Source organism: Haliotis rufescens, unplaced genomic scaffold (assembly GCF_023055435.1).
Source record: "Haliotis rufescens isolate VD_foot unplaced genomic scaffold, xgHalRufe1.0.p SCAF_36, whole genome shotgun sequence".
NCBI classification, from domain to species: domain Eukaryota; kingdom Metazoa; phylum Mollusca; class Gastropoda; order Lepetellida; family Haliotidae; genus Haliotis; species Haliotis rufescens.
In genome coordinates, this window is record NW_025964068.1 from 2,292,005 (window position 1) to 2,315,965 (window position 23,961).

Below are 23,961 nucleotides of genomic sequence, written 5' to 3' on the forward strand. Positions count from 1 at the left end.
CCGGATGTTTTTTGTTTTACATTTACTGGTATATCCAGAAGGCGTGTCAGGCTTTTGATGCACTGTATGTGATTTTGTTTTGTCACTCATACAAGACAGGTGAACTGTGATAGCCTGTAGGGTTTATCCCGTTCGCTGGGACAACTGACTTCAGCTGAGCCTGGATGGGGACTACCAATCTCGTTGACAAATACTGAGAGATTCCCTGTGTAGATTTGTGATGTGTCAACACAGGACAAGAACCATTCATCCAAAATCACACAGTTACCTTTGATTTGCCTCTTGCAAGAGCAGAGAGCATGATTAGGCACTGGCGTAGACAATGCCAGTTTTGACTTCATCACTTGGGGTCTGTGTTTGGCAGTACATGTATTTCATCACACGGGCGAGTCTGTCTACCAGACCCAAGAGAATATATTAAACAAGAGTCACCAGAAGATGACAAGTCCGCTGTGTAACCACAAATTCAAAAGAACAAATCATCTGAATGTTACTTTATATCAAACTTGATGTGAGAATTTCTATCTAATCTGTCTGTCTATATACAATAGTAATGCCCCTAAGTAGCAAAAGGCACCATTTGACAACCTGGTCTTTGTGTGTGCAAAGTGTCATGAAAGAATACTTATTAGTTTTAGAAATATGGTCCAGACAAACACACGACTATGAACAGAGTCAAAGTCAAACTTGTTGCCATTGAAACACTAAATTCCTAAGTAGCAAAAGGCACCAATTCAGCCCTTGATTAATACATGTTCCAAGTTTGAATGAAAAATATTTGTCACTTGTTTCCATTGAAACATGAAAAAATCCTGAAATAGCAAAAGGCACTCTCTCTCTCTCTCTGTGCGTGCGTGCGTGGCTGCATGCGTGCATGGTTTTTTTACCTATTAGTTTTAGAGATATGGTCCGGACGTACACACCACAATGAACAAAGTCAAACTTGAAACAGGAAAAGATAATTCTACAAAAATTTCTAAATAGCAAAAGCACCACATAAGCCCTTAATTAGTAATATGTACAAAGTTTGGATGAAAAAAGACTTTTTGGTTTGCTCTGCAAAAAAACCCTACCTCCAAGTCCAACTTTTTTCCATGGAAACGGGAAAAAAAATCAAATTTTGAAATATTCGTAAATAGCAAAAGGCACCACTTCAGCCCTTGGTTAATACATATGCCAGGTTTGGATGAAAAGTCTTTCACGGTTATTCAAGTTGTGCTCCGGAAATGACATCTACCCCTCCCCCTTTTGAGACTAAGTCCAAATTGTTTCCATGGCAATCAAGAAAAAGAAAAATGCCCAAAATCCGCAAATAGGAAAATGCACCACTTTAGGATCTGTTTGATATATCTGCCAAGTTTTGTTGAAAGATATATAATGCTTTTTGAGTTGTGCTCCGGAAACGAAATGGATATATATATACTCTTTAAAAAAAGAAACTTGACACTGGCTTTCAAAATGTAATATAATGCAATTGTTTCAAAATAGGACACAGAAACCATAATTGAAACACTGTTTGAAGATCAATGTACACAATGTTCCAAACATTAATCGTGTCACCTAGACAGACACACGTACACGATACAGTTAATGTCACAGGGGTACAGAAAATGTCAGTATCGGTTGTGCCCACCACGTGCATCAATCACCGCTTGACACCGACGACCCATAGATGGAAAGAAGTTGTCAATAAAACGCTGTTGGATGTGCTGTCATTCATGCTGAAGTGCATCGAGAAGCGCCGGAAGTGTTTGGGGCGGTGGATTCCTTCTGCGAACGCGTTGATCCAACTCGTCCCACAGATGCTCAATTGGGGTCAAATTTGGTGACCGGGCTGGCCAAGGTAATGTCTGGATGTTGTTGTGCTGTAAGAAGTCCTGACAAACACGTGCAATATGCGGTCGGGCGTTGTCCTGCTGGAACTGTCCGCCATGAACGTTGACGTGAGGAAGAACGTAAGGCTGTAGGATCAAGTCTCTGTAACGCACACCTGTCAATGCACCTGCCACATGCACGAGAGGCGCCCTACCACCGTGATGAATTCCGGCCCATACCATGACACTCCCGCCGCCAAATAGGACAACCTGCTGCACACAGTTGGGGGCGTAACGTTCACCCCGACGTCTGTAGACACGTGCGAGCCCATCAGCACGTGTGAGTAGGAAACGGGACTCGACAGTAAACAGTACATTTCTCCACCTTGCACGTGCCCATCTAACCCTCTGTTGGCACCAAAGCAGACGGTCTGCCAGATGACGTGGGGTCAATACATGACGTCGAACAGGTCTTCGTGCAAAAAGTCCAGCCTCCCTCAGTCTGTTGCGTACCGTTTGATCTGATTTTCTGCGTACACCAGGGATTTGTGTGGTTGTAGACGTGGCTGTGGTAGTGCGGTCTCGGAGGTGTCACAGCCGGATGTATCGATCTTGTGCTTGGGTTGTCACCCTTGGTCTTCCTGACCTTGGTCTGTTGTCAACTCTGTTGGTGTTGTTGTATCGGGTCCACAGTGCGGAGATTGTCTGTCTGGATACGCCAAAGTGCCTGGCCACTTCTTGCTGAGTTGCTCCAGCTTGTAATCTCCCCATGGCGTTGTTCCGTTGAGCTGCATTCAGTCTTGGCATTCTGTCACCGCCTCTACTGCCGTTATAAGGACTGTATGAACAGCCGTTTTTATACCCATTCAGCAGGGGGGGCTGCATGCCTAAATGCAGGATCCTGTGCTGCACGTTTTTTACAGACGGTTGCGTTTGGATGAAGCTGTCAAATTGATCCCCAAACGCTACGTTTATGTGCTTTGCATGTGTTTTCGCGAATTATAGACACATCATCTTTCTGTTTGACTAATTTGGTTCTCATTTAATGTAATTATTTTAGATATTTGGCAAAAAGTGGTTTTACATCTATGTCAAGTTTCTTTTTTTGAAGACTATATTTGCAAATGAGATAACTTTATTTCCGGGACAAAATGTAAGCCTCTGCTTCATCATCACTCAAAGTTTCCAGCTCCTAAAGGTAATTCACCCATACGTAACTCACATTGCCATGGTCACCTCACAGATATGGGTCATGCACGCTTTGTATGCTGGTTGACCTACATGCTCTGATCACGTGTCTATCCCAGCCAACCCATTCTCTTTCAAATCGCCACACAGTTTTGTCTTCAAGGAATCCTTTGGGGGGGTTTTCTTTGCCTCTTTCTACATCTTCTTGCCTGCGACTGCTTTGCCTTTTCGCCATGCAGGCGTTTTTTTCCTCTTGGGTGCCAACTGCCGTTTTTTCACCAGTCTTCGTCTATCTGCCAATCTTTATCTTGCCAGCTCTTCACCAATATCCTTGTCTGGATATAGCTTTTTCATCATGGACGAACAGCCCCCATGTGTTTGACGTGTAGGCGCGTCTTCTCTCCTTCAGACCCTCATTATGAGTGCTCTGATTGTTGTGGCATGTGTAGTATGTGTAAAAAACGCCAAAGTCTAAGAAGACACCCGTGAAGAGGGCTACATCATCGGACCGATCCGCCTCTCAGACGGTCCAGGATACAACGAACCCCGCTGGTCCCATATTTTCATTGGACGACGACGGAGTCTCCGACTCTTTTCTCACTGAAGACGTGTCAACTGTATTATATCTACGAACCTAGCTTCAAAGTTAACTCTACCCTCAACAGCTTCCATGGGCTCGGATGTTTGATGAGTACTTTGTAGGGTGCTGGTGTAACTGACCATCTTATATCATCTCAGCTTAACGAGACCCATCATTCATCTGATGGGAATCAATATACTACATCTCGCACTCAACTGATCGTCTAGCATCTACAGTCACTTCTTTCTACCCACCATCAAAGGGTTGGCGTTCTCCAGATCAGGATCTTCAGTTGGATGTTCGCTAAACGATCCTCCCACTCTCTGCACACCTCGAAGCATAGAGACCCCTCGCCGGGTCACCACTCTTCGAAGGTTCGTCCACCCTCAGACGTCTGAGGTGAGACGAACCTTTAGAGATCGACACACTTTGAATCTCCAAGGATCGGTGATATTCTAAAGACCTGCATTCTTCTAAGATTCAGTGAACCTCTACAGATCGACGGTCACCTATGGCAGACCATCAGAAAATTGTTTGTCAACTCATCATGTTTCACATAGAGACTATTCGGATTCTTCATGCTTAGATTCGGAGGTTGAACACTACAATGAATCTCTTGGACATTCATCTTATTTGACTTGTTCCTCTTCATCAAGTCATCCAGACTTTCAACCAGAGGACCGTCCCCGCTCCTGTGATTTACACCAACGGCAGGATTATCCTGGGAACCCCACTTCTTCAACACTCGCGCAAATGATTGGGAACGTTAACTACATGGACTCTATTCATCCATGGCATTAATACTCTTACGACTCTGTTTTTTTGTGACAACCAAACCTCTCGGTCATTTTTCCTCCTCTCGTATAAACCACATTTGTCGGCTACTGTTAGTAGATGTCTTTCTCTTAAAGATAGTCATCGTTCTTCTTCACCTACTCGTCGTTTGAGTTCGCCTTCTTCATTCAACACCCTTCTCCTGTGACTGAACCACAGGTTCCGACGACATCACAGGCTCTATCACAAGTTATCCCTATGTCATGGTATCCTGGTGATCTCTCTTCCATACCAGTACAACAGATTTGCTCTTTGTTACAAGCGGTAACAGCGGCATACAGTCAAATCTCGTTAATCCAACACTCGTTAATTCGACAATCGGCTTTATCCGACAAAAGTGATGAGAACCGATTAAATCAGTGCTATTTAGACCCGTTAATCTGACAGTCTCGCACTCCGACTCTGACACACCTTATTTGAAACGAATTGCTGAAATCACTCATTAATCAGTCTCCTTAATCCGACACAGTGATCATTGTACTCCATGGTCATCTGCCCGCAAGTACACAGCCCCGTGTTTTGATGCGAGATGAGTCGGCAAGTAGCTGCATATTTATCTGCAGAGATAAACTTGCTTAACAATAAACAATTACTGCTTTAAATGAACAAAACAGGATTAATCGCATGCCTAGATTACCTCAATCTCATTGAGATCGGATACAAGTTCTAACTACCGCTGAGAACATTCCCATTAAAGGTAACGTCAGAACGATCTTTTGCGAACTTTGACCGACCAATGAAATTACTAACAGGAAGTCGACATAGCCACTAAGAAAGCAACTTTCTTAAGCATTGCGGCACTAGTTTCAAATTGGAGACGTCCATTCCAGACTATACAGTCCATAACAGTGGTTTGTGTTAAACTTTAGAGGTTGCATGATTAGAAAACATATTCCGCTAACAATGTAACACAACAATATGAATATTTCCTTTTTCCATTTTTTATTACAACATGTTTGAATCGTTATCTATCGTGTAGTTGTCCAATTTTTTATCACGAACGTTGATAGTACCTAATTTCATTTATCCGACATACTCGTTAATCAGACATAATCATATGCAACCAATAATGTCAGATTAACGGGACTGTACCTTCCTCACTCGACAACCACCGTACCAATCTCTGTATTTCCTTCCGCGTTAACAGCTACTACATCTTCTTTGGACTCACCACCAGAACTAGAGTCATTGGATCACTGGACATGGTCACCAACTTTGATGAAACCTTCACTTCTTGGCTGACGTAGGAACACATGGCTTAGCAATGGTTGCTCCCGAGCTGGACGGGGACATTGCGACCTTAGTGTCCTTTCTCCTGCTCTTTGGTGGACGATAGGGATCTTGTGTACCTCGACAATACAGTTTGGAGGACGCTTCCTTTGATTTCTACCATTCTATCAGTGACTGGGTACTTTCTTCGGCTTTGGTTCATGCCTTTTCTCCAGAAGAATCCTGCATCCGGGGTGCTGTGACCCTTATTCAAGATATGACGGCAGGTGTCTTAGATCTTCAGGATCAACACACAGGACCAATCTCTGCAGATGTGGTGATTTGCAGCTACCATGGTCTACACCCTCCCTTTGCGCGGGATGCATCCACGAGGTTGCACATGAAGTCCTGAGGGACACTTCTTTTCAAGTCACGGTTGACTTACTTCAGTGGAACCAACTAGAGGAACAGAGATAAGATTGTAAGCGACCGACCTTCACTCCATCTCGTGGCCACGGTCGGAGATGGCAAAGTCATTGAGGAGGTAAATCTTTGCTATGAATTGGACCATTCTAGACGACATATGTGTTTCGTCTTCTACATACAGGGTATGCTCTACCCATCATGACGACGCCCCTAACAACGTACAAACCTCGTCAACATCTATAGACAGAGAAGCAGGTTCCATTCCTTAAAGACTCCATAAGCATGATGCTTGTAAAGAACATCATAGAGTGTCTGGACACATGGCTGATGACACCAGGGTTCTCTGTTCCCTAATATTTCTGGTCCCAAAGAAAGACAGGCCTCAACTTCATCTCATTTTCAACATGAAAACTTTCAACAAACTGTACCTAGAGACTCCTCCACACTTTCATATAACATATATGGATCTACTAAGAACGATTCTTCATCCAGGTTGGTTGGTTTGTTGTTTTACGCCGCACTCAGCAATATTCCAGCAATATGACGACAGTCTGTAAATAATCAAGTTTCCAGTGATTGATATCATGAGCATCGATCCATGCAATTGGGATCTATGACATACTTCAACAGTCAGCGAGCCTGACCACTCAATCCCGTTGGTCGCCTCTTACGACAAGCATAGTGGCCTTCATCCTGGTGACTTCATGATCAGTCTAGATCAAAAAGACACATATTTACACATCCCTGTCCTAGGCCAACACTACCAATGTGTGTTCCCAATTGGAATTTATTCATCCCTGTGGTTACTAGTATTTACATGCCTCACAAAACCCATCATCAAATTCCAACACATTCAAGGCATCGATTACAAATATTACATCGACAAGTGAATTCAAGCCGATCATCAACACCAAGAAGTCTGAAACAATGCCAACACAAGTCCACAGTTCATTGGAGCCCTCTTCAACACGAGGCATCGCTTTCAAATGTTCGTACCCCAGGATTGTTGGGAGAAAATTCAGTGCCTTGTTCCATTGACACTAACAGGTGAGGTGTGGTGAAATGGGGTTTAACGTCGCGTCCAAGATTATTGCACTTATATAGCGACGTGCATGCACGTGTGTGTGTGTGTGTGTGTGTGTGTGGCTGCTTGTACTAGTCCGGACTGATGCCGATTTATAGTGCTAGCTCACTGAGATACCATGCCGCAGTTTAACATGAATACCCCACTCAGACACAGTATACTGACTCCGAGCCGACCAGTCCTTGTTTTAGCCCCTTAATGCCGAGCGCCATACAGGGTTACAACAAGTACCATATTTTAACGTCTTTTGGTATGACGCGGCCGGTGATCGAACCCCGGACCTTCCGCTCTCCGGGCGGACGCTCTACCACTAGACCACGGAGGCGGTCTGGCACTAACAGCCACTTTCCTTATGCCAATAGCAACAACTTCTCTGCCTATTGACATCAGCACAAGTTCTCACCAAGAGAGGTCAACTTCACCTTCGTCCAATCCTCACGCTCATCAGGACGACAATTTTCAGGTTCTAATCTCTCTCCTGAACCAACTACATCCACATCAAATGTCTGTGAAGGAGTGTCCTTGCAGCTAATCAGCCACGACCCTTCACGTCCTTGTCAACGCCTCAACCCTGGGTTGGGGAGCTCCTTGTCAAGAACTATAATAGCAGGGTGGTGGTCTCTTGAAGAAAGCTAGTCTCACATCAACATCTACCTTGGGTATGTGTGCTGGGTAGCGGATTGATGATCATTTTGTGCATATTGTCGATCGTATCCTCTTCTCATCTTAAGCCATCGATTCAATCACCGATAAGCCAAGTGGCTGATCCTATCATCTTTAAGAGATAGTGATAACCCTGTCTTGTAGATTCGACAAACGGATAAATCCCTTCTCGAATATAAGTCGTATTCGTTTGGCTTGGACATACGATTACACTTGTTTACGTATGAACATGTTACAAATATTGTACACAACTTCTTGCGTTTTCCTCTGTTCAAGTATCAGGATCTTAACACTCTTTGAGAATGTTTTTTTATTCCTATGTATGAGTTTTTGTCTTACGGCACTAAACTTTGTTACTTTATTAGGTATTGTACCGCTGTTAAGCGGCAGCTTCCTCGTAAATATCCTACGGTTGTTATCTTTATAGACTAGGGAGCTGTGCCCCACCGTGGGATAAATGCATAGTGTGAGATTGCATTGAAAAGATTAAAATATTGGAAAATTTACAATTAATTGTATATTTATATACTTATCCTATTTCAAACGTCATATGCCCACCCGTCCATCCCAGCATCACGATTCCTTAGTCTATACACTCTTGAAAGAGAAAGGGTTGGCTGGGATAAACATGTGATCAGAGCATGTAGGTCAACCAGCATGCAAAGCGTGCATGACCCAGATCTTGGAGGTGACTATTGCCATGTGAGGTATGTACAGGTGAATTAACTTCAGAAGCTGGAAACCTTTTCTCAGACACATTTCCACGAAAGAAGAATGAGAAATGCATAGTGTGAGATAGGATAAGTATATAAATATACAACTTATTGTAAAACTTAAATTTTCCTTTTGTAACTTATCAGCTACTGCAAACAAATTCCATCTGTATTACACTGCGATCAACACATATTGCCAAAAGGTATTGTTAAACTTGCCAAAATATCACACCTGAAGTATGTTCTATTCACATCAAATAGTAAGAGTAAATCTTAAACATCAAATTAACATAAAGCTACGTAAACAAGAAAACATTGAACGTATACTATACCCTGCCATGGGGCACATTAGACTTCTGTTTCTTCATAGGAGGGATAGAAGTAAGCACTAGCCCAATCCAGTTTTAATAATGTTAAATGTATCCTGGTAGAATTTCAAATAATAACTTAAAATAGAAAGAGTCCTATAAATCCTTAATAACAGATAGGCACTAAGGTGGCAGTGTCATGAGAAAGTCTGATTAAATATGAATTTATTCACAAAAGGCCACTTCTCTCGAAACAATAATTTATGGCACCAATTTTCAATTCAGTCTTGACAAGAATCTCTTATATAATCTTGCAAAGTTTCATTCATGTAACTTCAGTAGTTTCTAAGAAAGCCTGTCCCCATTGCATACACTATGCACTAAGTAAAATAATATATTTGGTGTTTTGGCAACAAACCAGACTAAAGATTCAAATACATGTAGCATTCATTTCCAGAAAAGAACTCGGAAACCATTAAATATTTTAATTATGGAAATACTAAACCATCATAAGGCCATAATAATCGTTTGTATTCCATTATTTCAAATTTTCTTTAGAAAACCACTACCTTCAATCTTCACATTTACCACATAAGACTTGCACATCATAATTTAGTTTGTTTTATTTCATAATTTGATAATAATATATACAACATAAGAACTTTCTACAAACTGACATAGCAAAATGTACAAAATCTTGATTAAAAGTTCATGTGCTGCCTCAAATATAGATTAAAATAGTTTGGGTAGTATATACAATTATGGCAGTGCTCAGACCAGCCTGGGTTGGGAATCTGTCATAGGACTGAAATGTCATACAAAACCCCTGAAACTAAGCCCTGGCAAGGATGCCATTGCTGGAGTGTTGCACACCCTGTATTTCAAAGCATGGTGGAATGATTTCCTTGACTTTCAATGATGGGAGTTATTTCAATGAGGTTAGATGCTTTGTTGTAGATTATTGCCTGCTTCTTCATCATTTGTCTTAACATGTCAAGTTCTCACAAAATATTCTATTCCCCCTTCTACTAGAAATACTGTCTATTCGTATAGCAGTACAAAGAAAAACAGGCTCCAGCACATGTATCAGCTGAAAGTCTAGGTCAGAACAATACACCAAAAAGGCAGGATTCACTGTTTAGAACAAAATAGCCCAAAACTGATACAACAAAGGATATGAAAAACACATTCCATGTCAAAATGTCAATGTTATTTTGAGACAACATCACAATCAGAGTGAGTGATGAACTTCATATGAAAACAACTAAAATGTTGATCAGGGTCTCGATTCACATTGCATTAGGACAAACAATATGTCAATGTTAACCTGTAGAGATCCTGAAGTTATTGGGCCATGACAATCATACGTCTATGTTAACCTAAACAGATCCAATGGTCGTAGCACCACGATCATCATACGTCTACATTAACCCATAGAGATCCAATGGTCGTAGCACCACGACAATCGTACGTTCATGTTAACCTATACTTGTCGTTGCACTATGACAAGTATACATCTATGTTAACCTATACAGATCCAATCATCGAAGCACCACGACAATCACACATCTATTGTTAACCTAGAGTCCAATAGTCTTAGCACTACAAATGCTGTATGGATCAGGGTCAGGTTTGGGAACCATGAGATGCGCTGATGATAACTGCAATATGTGATACCATACACATTGATACAGAATAAAGCTTATAGTATCTTGTATTGATGAGTTTATGAATTAGTGATAACATTCAATTAAAATTATTAAAAAGAGCATGTTGGGTTTGTTTGAAAGTAATTTTGTCATCCAGATTGCTCTGCTCTCTTAATATCAACTGTATATGATAAATAGCTGTCCAACTTGGACAAAAATAGCTGAGTCCAATGAAGGTCAATCAGCTGCTAACTATGTGGTAATAGTCTGCTGCCTCAATATCCCCTGTTGTAACACAAGCTGAACAACATCTGTGATTAGAAGTATGCACTACACTTGGACAACACATATTCCCTGAGTAGAAAGTTGAAGTACTTCAACAAGCTTGGACATGACAGAACTGTTAACATTTCAGGAACACATTGGCGTCTGTCTCAGTGGCAAAGGTCTGCTGCACAATGTAAAACATAGAAATTGAAAAACATAAGATATTTCAGATTACAAATCTGTGATTACAGCCACCAGTCGAAAGTATTAATCCGGTGTAAAAGATCTTTTTATCTTGTAAAATTAGATCTCAATAGACTATGACGTGTACATGTACTAGTAAAGGACAAGTGCAAATGTTTCGTCCACAGACTGCTAAGGATGTGTGTATCAATGGAGATGTCCCCTTACAGGATTAGGAAAACTGTGGGACTAATTGTTGTACAGTTTCATTAGCTAGATGAATTCTCGATTATTTCATCCCATACATATTTATTATACATGTAATTATATCTCCTGGTATATGCTGCCTAGTCTGCTGCCATGTCTAATGATAAACAAAGAAAGCCTTATGTTAACCTCAAGGCCAAAACAGAAGTTCATTATATCTCCGTCATGGACTGTATATGGACCATAATAATACTCCTAGTTCTGGAAAGACCACAGCTGCATAAGTTAAGCCAATTTGAAGTCCTTTCACCAAATGTTTATTGGTCAGTGTCAAACTGGCTTATCTCACTTTGCTGAACAACTGGCGATGGTGTATTTTGACGACTCCACCTTTGGAGTTGAATCAATCTGTACATACCATTTTTAATACTATTACCTTGTTCCCAACTGTCATTGCAACACTAAACTTTCTGCATACCCACTGACTGGACACAGATATACACCATACAATTGCAGATATTTTTCCATTGCTAAACAATTGTCCATCTCCAGATTGGATGCATTTTCAGGTATGTTTTGAACACCACTGAGCAGTCTGCGCCAAAAACAATGAGTTGCTGAAACGTTTTCACTAGATTTTTACCTGCTAAAAGTTTATCTTAAGAGAAGGAAGTGAAACAAAGGTAAATAAATGTACATAGAACCAACTCTGTTTCCTTATTTTGCCCCCAAATGAGGTTTGAACTTAAGTTGTCAAAATGAGGTTAAGTCCCCTGTCTTACAAAGAATCATGAAGTAGCTATACCATAGCACCATAAATAGTATATATACTAGAGGTGTACTCGAGTGTTCTGCTACAGACTATAAGGGAAACGTCTTTGAATCAGATCGCCTAAGTCGTTTTGCAACAGGTCCATTGAGAGAATCTTCATTTTTCCGCTTGCTACTGTTCTGGTTTCTCAAGCATTTACCCCCAAGGAAGAGACTGTTCTCAAGGCACATAGCACGTTTAGCAGCATCTTTAGCTTGTCGCAAAGTCCTTCTTGTTTTTCTGACAATTCCCTTGGAATGCTTGTTTTTCTGTTTTGTACAATAGTGGCTCATATCATTCGAGTTATTTTTGTTCACATCCTCCAACTTGGACACAACAAAGTCCTGATGCCTCCTCTTCCCCTTTTTACCCTTAGCATCCCTGAGCAAGTGATTTTCCTCCTGGTGTCGCAGCACTTTCCCAGCTCCAGACAGTCTGGTTGGCTTCAGAACCCCGTCACACCCAGCTGAATGGGCTTTATTCTTGTCGTTATTACCCTGAGCTTTCTGCTGACAAAGCACTCCTGGGGCTGGTGTGTTGCCCCCAGACATACTTCGAGTCCTTACATTCTCGGATCGACTCTTTGTTGTCCATGCATCAGAGCTGTCAACTGGATGCATGTCAGGGGAATTGGAACATGGCCAAGGACCAAGTTTGTGGGTACTTGGCTCACAGTGAGGTAAAGTGTTGGAATCCTTAATAGAGGTAAAGCCATTAGAAGATAGAGATGGAAGTTTGGACGATGCACACGAGTCAGATGGCACAGCAGACGCTGAGGGAGCCGTCTTCAGAGAAGAGAGTAACTGAACACTATCATCTAATACATCAGACTGCAAATGGGGTAGAGTTAATTTCTGGGCATTCTTTTCACACAGTGACTCCCTCTTCTTCTTGTCTGCCTCCTTGTCGCTCTCTCTTCCAGCATTCAGCAGTCTTGTACTAAGTTTAGCTGGGGCACTTTTGGGTGTGGTAGGTAGAGGAGAAGCACCTTGCTGAGGTGTACTTGGTGGCTCAGAAGCAGCAGCAACAGCATTTTCTGGGTTGAGTGACTTCTCTGAAGCACACATGTCCTGGTCATCCTTGTGGCCATCAGCAGTAATTGGCCCTGTGCTGGACTTGGCCTTAATGGCCTCCTCTCTCCTCTTCTTGAGTATACTTAGTTTGCTCGGCCCTAGGGGATCAATAAGGACAACAATTGCACTTGTATTGTCTGCCTTCATCATCCGTGCTCGCCACTTATTGAGGGCCCTGGTAACCAGACGCTCAGCAGGATTCACCCAGTAGCTTAGAGGAACTGTCTGTAAACAAATCAAAGACATCGCATCAACATCATGCAAATCAGTAGTCCTAATACTGGTAGCAGTACCACTGACCAATGCCCGAGTGCAGCGCCCACTCCTCTGTGGCACTAGAGCAATGTCTGTGGTCTGTGCCGTCTGTAACATTATGCTTGTAGCATTAGAGATAATGACCCTTGTGTTTTTGTGTATCATACATATGATAGATTGGGGATAAAAAATATATAATGAGAGCCTCTATTTTTGCAAGCATGACACATATACTTTTTTTATTCTAATATATATATGACATTTATAGCTAAAATGGATAGCATTATCATTGAACCGCATGTTATCAGAAGTGAGTGGGCCACTGTAACTTGATAATGCTCTCATATTGCTTGACAATGTTTTTTTATGACTGAAGAATAAACAGCCACAAAGTGTGCGGTTGTAATGATTTACGTCAATGTTTCATATTAGATATATGCGTAGTTTTATAATCTTATTTCAGCTAAAATGGATAGAATTATCATTAAATCGCCCGCATTCATCAGAAATGAGCGGGCCGCTGTAACTTGATAATGTCCTCATATTGTTTGACGACGGGCCATTATCACGCTCGTTGTTAGGTGACGTCATAGGGATAGGGAAAGGTGACGTCACGTTCAATAGTGACGTCATCTGGTTTGTTCTATGACGTTTCCATATTTGTAAAAGTGGGTTAGTGAAATTCGTGTTGATTGCACTTAATGTTTCAAAACCGATATCGTTTATTTGTATTTGATAACGAATTCTATCCATTTTAGCTATAATAACGGTAACGCTATTTTTCAGGGCATTGTCATTTGCAGAAGCGATCTGTCTTTTCAACTGCCCTCCTTCGTCGGGCAGTTAATGGGCTTCTGCAAATGATAATGCCCTGAAAAATAGTGTTACCCTTACATTCACTAGGGAAAACATACAAAGGTCTTTATCACATGCCATTCTTAAAACAATCAACGTCTTAGACACCATTTCACTCACTGAAATAACTTTAGAAAACACAGAATGATAAAGCTGGAATGAAACTCCCAATTCATCATTGGGTCAAATGCTTTGTAGCCAGAATTGTTTCCAGGAACACCAACTTGTATTGAGCAAGAGACACTGCATCACTGTATGGGTCTTATTAAAAGAGTTCCTGCAAGGTGACCTCATCTGCATATTTATCGGATTATCAGAAGTGTATTACACCAGTACTAATGAAAATCAAACATTGAAAAATAAAAATATGACGGAAAACATTTGTTATAAAAGATGTGTGACAATAGACTTTGGTGAAAACATACACAAATATTCAACTTTGACAGGGTATATTTATCAGATATCCAACTGGAAAGTTAGTTTTACATTTGAAACTTAATTCAATTCCAAATTCAAATTAGTACTGTCACATGTACAGGTAACAAAGCTCCACAAAACTTCATCTCACATTATCTCAAATGATTGATTTCCGATACTCAATATTGTCCTAAATCTGTCTGATAAGTGGTCAAAGGGAGGTAACTTTATTTAAGCAAAAATTTTCAAGTATGTGTACTTGTCATCAAATATATCATGAAAAACAAGCGCAATGTGTTTCATGGTAACATAACAAAACCATATCATTAAACATGTCAAAACACAAATCAGTGGCACATTCAATATAACCATGGGTGCCAATGCGCCGGCAAGCGCCTCTGAATATTTCCAAAGGAACGAAACGCCTGCTGTGAGTGCTTTCAAGCGCCTCTGCGCATACTGCAGAGGAAGCATGCCGAGGGAGAAAGATGGCGGACTTGGACAAATGCAGGGCCTGTGAACATTACTTTTTCGACATGGAGTCCAGTCCAGTCTAGTTACAGTTTGGCTGTACTAACGAGTCTATGCATAGTCCAATCAAAATCATGTGATGAACTAGACAACTGGTTTGCGAACAACATGGATTTCAATGCACAGATTTTGGTCGGATGCAGGATTCGCAAAGCATGTGTACCGCCAACTGGGCGTCAACAGATATTTTCAAATCTTTTCATGATTTTAATCAAGGTGCTCAAGTGATTTGATGCACTAAGCAAGGCAGGTCCCGTTTTATTACAACATAGATCTTGATTATCGATTAGATTGTCTTGACAGGACACCACCATTATTGTTTGAAGCAAATTCAAGAGGTCGAATCTGATTGGTCAGTTGGAGGGACATAGAAGGGGCATAACTCGTCATAGTCACTGGTGGCCCTACCATCGAGCCTAAAAATTTCAGCCTTGTTCGGGAAGGGTGGAAACTGGACTATATGGATGCGCAACACGGGATATTTTTCCAAACAGCCCAGGTTAATTTCAGAACAGAAAAAATCCTTTTCAAGCGTCTATTTATGAACAAGATATTACAAAATTTGGTATAAAGTTGCAGTTTTGACCCGATAACTCATATTAGGCTGAAAATGTTGTGCGGGCGGCCCTTTTTTTTGGGGGGGGGGGTGTACACACTAGTAAAAATCCAAATCTGTATATCGCTGTGTATAAGGCGAGTTTTTCATAACTAGAATTAGGAGGATTATGTGTGTGTGTGTGTGTGGGGGGGGGGGGGGGGGGGTGTCATCTTGTACACAGGGTTGAGTATTTATGGTTTTTTTTCCGCAACACAAAGACATTACTGTGGGCATGGAACACTGGAAATACCATGTCAACAAATCCATACCGAAATACTCAAATTAATCATGTAATTACACTGTCTGGTTGTAGAAAGCGTTCATAATATATCTGGACTTATGTTGGTAATCTATTTTATTAATTTTATTCAACATTTCATTCAATATTGTTTCAATTCATTTAGGCAAAATTGTATGTGAAGTGATCGGAAGATCTCACAACTCACCGTTGTTTACAGTAACCACGGTCATATTACCACTATTGACGCCTTGAAACAAATTTTAGTGGATAGAGAATGGATATATATATATATCATAAATGACATACATTGAATCGCTGAAAGCCATACTTGTTGTAGTTTGACTGTTATATGTCAACAATAAGTTTTTGCAATCGTGGGCCCATGGACGGTGATTGGTCAAATTCTTCCATTCGAAAACATTTCCGGCAATGGCGATCAGCTGAACGAAAGTGCTACGCTTATGGTTATTAATTTATTTCACACATATATAGTAAAGCTGCAACTACACATGATATTGGAATAAATTATTCCTGACAAAATAATAGTTTCAGATACAATTCTTCCGCTCATTGTATCAAAATTCTTTAAAGTTATATTATTGGCCGAATCACCGGTAGATTCCGAGAAAAGTGTATACAGCTGAAAGCTACTTCCGGCTTAGTTTACGAGACAAGACACACGGTAATCTTAATCTCTGCATATAAAACAATGCCAATCAGAACAGGAAATACAATTTAATCGGCTAATCATTATGTTTAGTGATGTTTTATCTCAAATTTGTATTGACCAAGTTTAATTGATATAATCTGTTCTGTTTCCCTGAATTCGCTGAAGGGCTATGATGTAAAAAAAATTTCTGCGGAAGACAAACACATTTTTATTGCAAATGTAGAGATTGTGCATGCACTAGTGATGTGCTTTATTTCGATTCACTTTATAGCCAGGGCCATATAAAGTAGCATCGATTACCCGCTTATTTTACGAGACAAATAACCTCTGCACATGAAACATTGTCCCTCATACAGTACACAAATACCATTGAAATTGTATTTGAATACCATCATCATGTCTAGTGATGGTGTATTGCAAATTTAATGTTTTCATTGACCAAATTTACAAACAGCAAAGCAAGCACACAAACTCCTATTGCCCCCATGACCATAACACACGAGATGCGCAGTAAAGCAGTGCGCATGAAAAGGGAAGTAACTGCACGTTATATTGGGTCGCATTGTTTTTAAGTATTGTAGCATTTCACAATTGAAGTTGTGTGATCGAGACGCGGAACATGTAAGGATTTTTTTTTTTAAATGGAAATAAAAACGAAACATGCGGCGGACTTTATGATGATGCAGCGGTGCCTGAGAACCAAGATTATTTTTTCTTTTAGCCTTATTTCCTTTTGTAAACATTTGACATACATAATTATGTGATATAAACCTTCATCTGTAGAAACTCAAAAGATTGTAAATTCATACATTTTCATGTGTTTGTCTTTTCTTAATTAAATCTAAAACATTGCGATTTGTTTGTCTTTTTGTTTTTTTTACAGCAGTCTACAATATTCCAGCAATATCCAAGCAGCCTGTAAATACATGTAGTCTATTTTTCTTTTTGCCCTGACAATTTAACCAGTGGTTAATATCAACTACGTGTCATGCCTTCTGGGTACAATGACATACAATCGTCCCAGACACTGATCAATTTAGTTTAATCGTAAACATGCATAAATTACTTTGGGCCAATAATCATAACCAAGAATCCCCAAGCGTTGACTAAACAAACAAACACACCCCAACATAACTACACACTAAACTGACCAACTACTGACAAAATAACCGACAGGATACGAGGAAATAACTGTCCCAAATGAATTATTCTCAACCCTTTGGAGGTAATTTCAACATTATGCCAGGAGCCAAAGTTTTTATTTACCCCAATATTGTTGCAAATACTTATGCAAGTCTATATTTTTATTCTCCAATATTAAATAAGTTGGTAGGATTACATGAGTTGGGTCCGACTTATATCACGATAATGCCATTTAATCGAGTTTTGCTGTCTGATTGGTGATTGTCTAATAAACAGTAAATTTATCATATTTTTATTATAAACATTAACACTTTACATACTCAATATTCAGCAATATTATATTAAAATCAGTCTGCAAAGCCATTTTGAAAACCCACTCTCTGCCGGCAGAGGTTTACACATCGTTTGATAGCACCCGAACGTCCGCGGGTAGCTTAGATAGTGCTTTGAAAGTGCTTCAGCCTATTGAACCAGACCAGAGGCAGATGCAAATTATCTTGCCCAGACAAAGCAGTGGTGGGTAGGTTGAGCATCAGTCCATGCCACATGGGCAGGATGACACAGACAATCAGCCAACTCACAGACAGTAAGTGTCCTTGCTGTTATATACTGAAGAGTCACTGCAGGTCACTGATGTCCATAAAGCATTATTCATCTTACACACCTCATCATTGACAACTCTGTCTTCAAAGTGCATCTCCAGCTCGGAAACAATGGCCACACTTTCCTCCGCCTTGAGCATGTTCCAGAGGCCATCAGAAGCCAGGACAAGACACTTGTGTCGCTGGGGGTCCAACTTGTGAACCGCCACATCTGGCTCGGGGGACACCACAAACTTCTCACTGAAGTAGTCATAGCTCCACAGGTCACCTGGCAACATGCAACAATAGTCATCTGTCAGACATCACGCCAGAAACAAATACACTGTGGTAAGAATTGTCCTTTGATGTTTGCATGACAAATGTCGAAACAGTGAAATAAACAACACCTGTATATAGTGTACCTTAATCGTTGTGTTTGGTATTTCCTGTAACTTTGAACTATTTCCAAGAGGAACAGAATAACATACCTAAAGATCTGGCAACTGCAAGAAATGGTATTTTATCAATCTGTGTGCTGCGCCTGATGGGCCCCTTGTGGTGCACCTTTGGCCGACTCCATACCACCCTCTGCACACCTGACTTGGCCACCACCGCCCCTCCACAGTTTTCTATCCTAGACTTCTCCTCCGGGCTGTCAGGCTTGTGTTCCTACACAACACAAACAAAGTCATTAACAATTCCTGCAACAGGCTGCTGGTAGTGACTGGAGAGCACTGACTAACAGTTGATAACAGTACCTGGGGCTGGGCCCTGTTCCAAAAGCGATCTTAGAGTTACAATTATCTTAAGTCTATGTTATTGTACGGGAGTTACAGGGTTTTAAATGACGTGGAAATTTGCTTCCAGTACTCACAAATGTACAGACAAATGGACGCAGAAATAATATGTATTGTACCAAATATTCATTGTACCAAAACTTCTTGACAAGAAAAATAAAGTTCCTGTAATTACGAGTTACGATCATCTTAGCGCAAAGATCGCTTTGTGGAACAAGGCCCAGGACAATAAGGATGTACAGGTACCTTTGTAAGGCACTTGGCATCCATGAAAACTGCACTTGGAGGTCCCTTGTCAAGTCCTAGCACAATACCCGAGTCTCCAACGTGTCCAATGTAAAGTTTGCTGTTCTTGATTATGGCTATACTGGCTGTAGTTCCAGCTGTGCTGGGGAGTCCACTCCATGTCTTCGGCCATTTGTCTGCAATTGAAATTCCTCTGTTTACTATTGTTGACAATGTTGACTTCAATTCAAACCAAAAGCATTGTCACAATGACAACCAAGGAAAATTCTGGGATGTGTCACACTATCTGTCAAACTTACATACCAGCGGTAGAAACTAACATTTTTTGTGCAATGGTCCTCATAATAATATATTATAGCAAAACCCTTTCTTCAAACTGTGCTCACACAAAGACCAGGTTGTCAACTGGTACCTTTTGATACTTAGGGGTGTTTAGAATTAATATATTTTCTGTGTCCATGGCAACAAGTTTCATTTTGACTCTGTTCATTGTAGAATGTGTCTGATATTAGGGCTGGCTATTGATATCAATCTTAGTGATCGATAATCGTTAACTAAATATCGACCAATTATTGATAAATATAGGAGAAGTAACTTTGAGCAAATATGATAAAAAGTTCAGAGACAAAACAACATATTTCAAGTCACTATTGAGTGGTGACACATTTATGCATGGATTACTTTCTGGACATTTTCCATCTTTGGCCGTGGACAAAACAAGTCTGCTTTGGTAAATAAAAACTTTACTTCATCACAATAGATTATGTAAGATATTATCGATGACACAAGTTTCATATCGATAATCGTTAATATTTCTTCACATCAACATGATCAACGATTATTCTGATTATTGATCTTTTTAGCAGCCTTAACTGACATAGAAATACAAAGTTCTGAATCCCAAATTCCATGGTATAGTTTTGATAGCTCAATAACTGCTCTTGTATATACGGACAGACAGATAAGATAGATATTCTCTCATCAATGTGCATGTGCATGTGTGTGCATGTGCGAGGGGGGGGGGGGGGGGGTAAGAGATTTGTCACCTTCTGATGACTCTTGTATCATGTTTATGATACCAGTATGCAGCGTTTGAAATTGGCACTCGTCCCGTAGTCCTTGCCCAAACTGCCCAATAGTTAGGGTATCATAGACTAGTAGAAATTTGCCATTTATAAGGGTTTTGCTATGTTATCATTATAAGGACTAGTGGACCAAAATGTATTTCCCTCAATTTCTAACACATGGTGATATTCCACTGACAATGTCATACACTGATACAGTACTTACTATTATGTCACAAAACAAGGTAACAATCAGAGTTGCAAAAAATAGTCAGTCTCCCCATCCATGACAGGTTAATTCCACGAAGAAGGGTAAAATTTCAAGTAGAAAGTTAACCCATCCTGTGGCACAATGGTGGATGGTCGTTCTCTGCCACTTAGTAACTGACTTAGTAATACATATCTCTATGATGTTTATTTTGAACAAAACTAAGCAACCCTAATTCAAGTTGGAAGTATCTGACATGGGTTGCTGAAGACCTATTCTTACCCGCATCTTCATAGGTACTGGCAACTTTTGAATAGGACTGGTAATATTCTTAACTAGCCAGTCCTGTGGTCTGGGGGATATTTATTTCAAGTCTGCAATACCTGTTACAATACAGTGATGTCATAGTTGAAAGAATGTTATGGCACTACCCTATGCTAACCATCGTAAAATTGGAATAAATTCACTTTTTGTTTGGCATATTACATCATAATATTTGACATCAAGTCAGTGGTTTCTCAGCTCAGTCACTTCACATCAGTGACATGTTGACTTGAAATATGTTGTTAGATGACTGTCAATATATACAAAAATCATACTCGCAGTTGCAGACATCTTTAACAATTTTGGTTAATAAAGTTACAGTGATCATGACTCCCTTAACACACGCCATTTAAGGTCTCAAAACTTGTTTAATGGGCAGCAGCGTATTGTAAAAAACATTTGGGCTAGGCCAACAGATACTCTACTCTAATGTGAATCTGTCAATGACACTGCTAGCTCAAATTCTGCCAGAAAAATTATCACAATTGCCGTCTTTCCTTCTATTCAATTACCCAAAACAACAAAGGACAGTAGATCTACTAGAAGTCATTGTATTCAACTGATACATATTCTTGAAAATTACTATTACTACCTGTAACGGGTTATAGCGAAAACGGCACCTCGGCAAAACGTCACCGGGCGAAAACGGCACCGATTGGCGAAAACGGCACCTCGACTCGAGCGAAAACGGCTACTGTGGCCTAGCAAAAACGGCACCTTATTTTTTCTTTTACCTTGGTCAAATTAGTGCTATTAAACTTATATGGTAACTTGCAAACACCAATAATTGTGAGATGCTAAAACAAGTGTACATTAGAAATTAGCCTCTACTCCAACTATAATCCAACTTAGCTTATACGCAACACAACTTATTGTGAAAACATGACATGCTTTGAAGAAAAATAATAGAAATTAAACTCAAGTCGTCTCTTACAAACACAAATAATTGTGAAATTGTGAAATAAAACAAGTAAGAAATTAAACCCCTAATCCAATTTACACGCCGACTGATTGGGAGGCGCAGTTAACTTCATGTGAAAACACTATAAGCTTTGAAGTTTTAAGTACCTTTACTCAATTTAAACTGAAACTGTATTTAAGAGGCCTAACATGGTGCTGTCAGATCACAATTATTCACAATGGCCTTTCGATGTGTTGCATGAGAGAAGAATGTCAGAAAACAACAACATGCTGTGATAACTGTGACCATGTAAATAAACCATATATATTACTACAAAAATCGTTCTTATCCTTATTTAAAATAGAGGTGCCGTTTTGCCCGACACATAGTAGCCGTTTTCGCCAAATGCGGTGCCGTTTTCGCCAGAGAAATCGGTGACGTTTTGCTGGGGTGCCGTTTTAGCCTGCACCCCCTGTAACCTGCAGCCACTAGATTATGTGTAGAGAAAAAACATCAGTTCTTAAATTATAAAATCTTAACCCATTATTACGTTTTCTCTGTGAGCCAAAATTCGTTGATGTTATAGGCCTATACAAGTATGTGAAAGTTACATAAACACTTCCTGTGACACATATCAGTCACTTTCATTCAGATTTACTACATGATGGTTACTTCCACGCTGAGAGAAATAATAACAGATCAATTCTATCTGGTTTATGATAAATGGAATAGCTGCCCCGACACGAACTGACTAGCCCATCCCTTGTGCCACCAACGCAACATGATCAAGTACAGACATGAATGTGGGACAACCTTGACCTTGATCTCGCTTCGCGGAAATGATTGCCCGATTCTGATACGCGCTAAATTTACTTTTTGAAAAGAAGTTTCCACAGAGATATTTACACGTCAGACCGAAGAATACTGTTGATTTAATACTAATAATAATCCAATGATTCAATAAAAATAATGCGTTTATAAATAGTCAGGAGACCATAAGAGAACAGAAACGGCACGAAAGGGCCATGTCCGGAGAAGTCATATTATATTGACGGACCGAACAGCTACGAAAATAGCGCGCGATATTACAGTTTAAAACAACTTCCGTTCTGTCATTTACCCCCCAACATCGAGTTGAATTAATGCAGATGTTCGTCGTACGTCATTTTTTAGTCATATCGTTTATTCAACTGTGCGTTCAACAATGAGAGGTACATGTATGAAAACCACTAAACCTGGGTGTGAGTGAAAATTTCTCGGCAGTGAATAAGTCACTAAGCCTCAGCACACTCGACAACTGCCACTTACCCACTTCTCTCCACATGGCTTGATGCGTGTCGAGAAAGCCATTTCGAATAGCCCACATAATGTCCTCGTCATTTTCACTCCAAAATGCATCGTATTTTGTTATTTCATCCAGTAAGTTGTCTCGCGCAAATCTTGATGCCTCAGGACCGCCATGTCCATCGAAGATTCCGAAGTAGGCAAACTCATAATCTTTACCGTCTTGTCGAATGAATCTTGTAGCATGTGTGTCTTCCATATAACGCCTACCACCTTGACTCGAATTTCCAGACACCCTAAGGTTTACACCAATTTTGTTGCTCGTCATTTTGACACGATACTTTTAGTACACGACATGGATAACCTCCAAACACAACGGCGGAAACACAGCCTCACTCTCATTGGTTGAAACTAGTAAATGACCCATGGTGTTCTATATATAGAAACAAACATTACTCGCCGCACGTGACAGGTCGAAGAAAATACCTGGGGTTTCCCATGCCTACACACGATCATGTTCACTGACAGAACTCAGCTAAAGTTTGCAATGTTTAACACATTTTTATTTTTATTATTTCCAATTGTGTATGCTATTCAATGGAATACCGTGATAAAATAATGAATTGAAATAATGGAGGTTATTGATGAGTGCCGTACACAATTCTACAATAAACAGATATCATAAAATATATTTATTTTATGGTCACTGAATAAAGGAGAAACACGTGTTAAAAGGAAGCACGTGAGGCATTGATTAAACGGTACACAGATTAGGTAAATGTGGTATAGCTAGACAAATATATCACATGGTTTGTTGTTAAGTAATCGAATACTGAC

The 23,961-nt window shown here is 40.2% G+C and overlaps 1 protein-coding gene across 3 annotated transcripts; it reads right to left on the bottom strand.

Annotated features, from left to right (window-relative positions):
- Positions 1–9,424: 9,424 nt before the first annotated feature.
- On the bottom strand, positions 9,425–23,516 carry LOC124147723 (protein phosphatase 1D-like). Of its 3 annotated transcripts, XM_046518465.2 has the most exons (6): positions 21,102–21,120; positions 20,898–20,998; positions 19,344–19,519; positions 18,789–18,969; positions 18,384–18,589; positions 9,425–13,234 (listed from the first exon to the last, which is right to left on the bottom strand). In XM_046518465.2, the coding sequence occupies exons 3-6, from the start codon at positions 19,365–19,367 to the stop codon at positions 11,987–11,989; spliced, it is 1,659 nt and encodes a 552-aa protein (XP_046374421.1). In that variant the 5' UTR covers positions 19,368–19,519; positions 20,898–20,998; positions 21,102–21,120; the 3' UTR covers positions 9,425–11,986. The 3 variants fall into 3 exon arrangements, with proteins under 3 accessions (XP_046374421.1, XP_046374419.1, XP_048237118.1); XM_046518463.2 differs by lacking the exons at positions 20,898–20,998; positions 21,102–21,120 and adding an exon at positions 23,149–23,516; XM_048381161.1 differs by having other exon boundaries at positions 20,898–21,831.
- Positions 23,517–23,961: the final 445 nt, after the last annotated feature.

Coding starts and splice junctions, on each gene's coding strand:
- LOC124147723 (XM_046518463.2), bottom strand. CDS start 23,452: ATGACGAGCAACAAAATTGGTGTAAACCTTAGGGTGTCTGGAAATTCG. Junction 18,590..18,788: donor TGCAGTTGCCAGATCTTTAG/GTATGTTATTCT, acceptor GCATGTTGCCAG/GTGACCTGTGGAGCTATGAC. Junction 13,235..18,383: donor ACAGAGTTGTCAATGATGAG/GTGTGTAAGATG, acceptor ATTTGTTTACAG/ACAGTTCCTCTAAGCTACTG.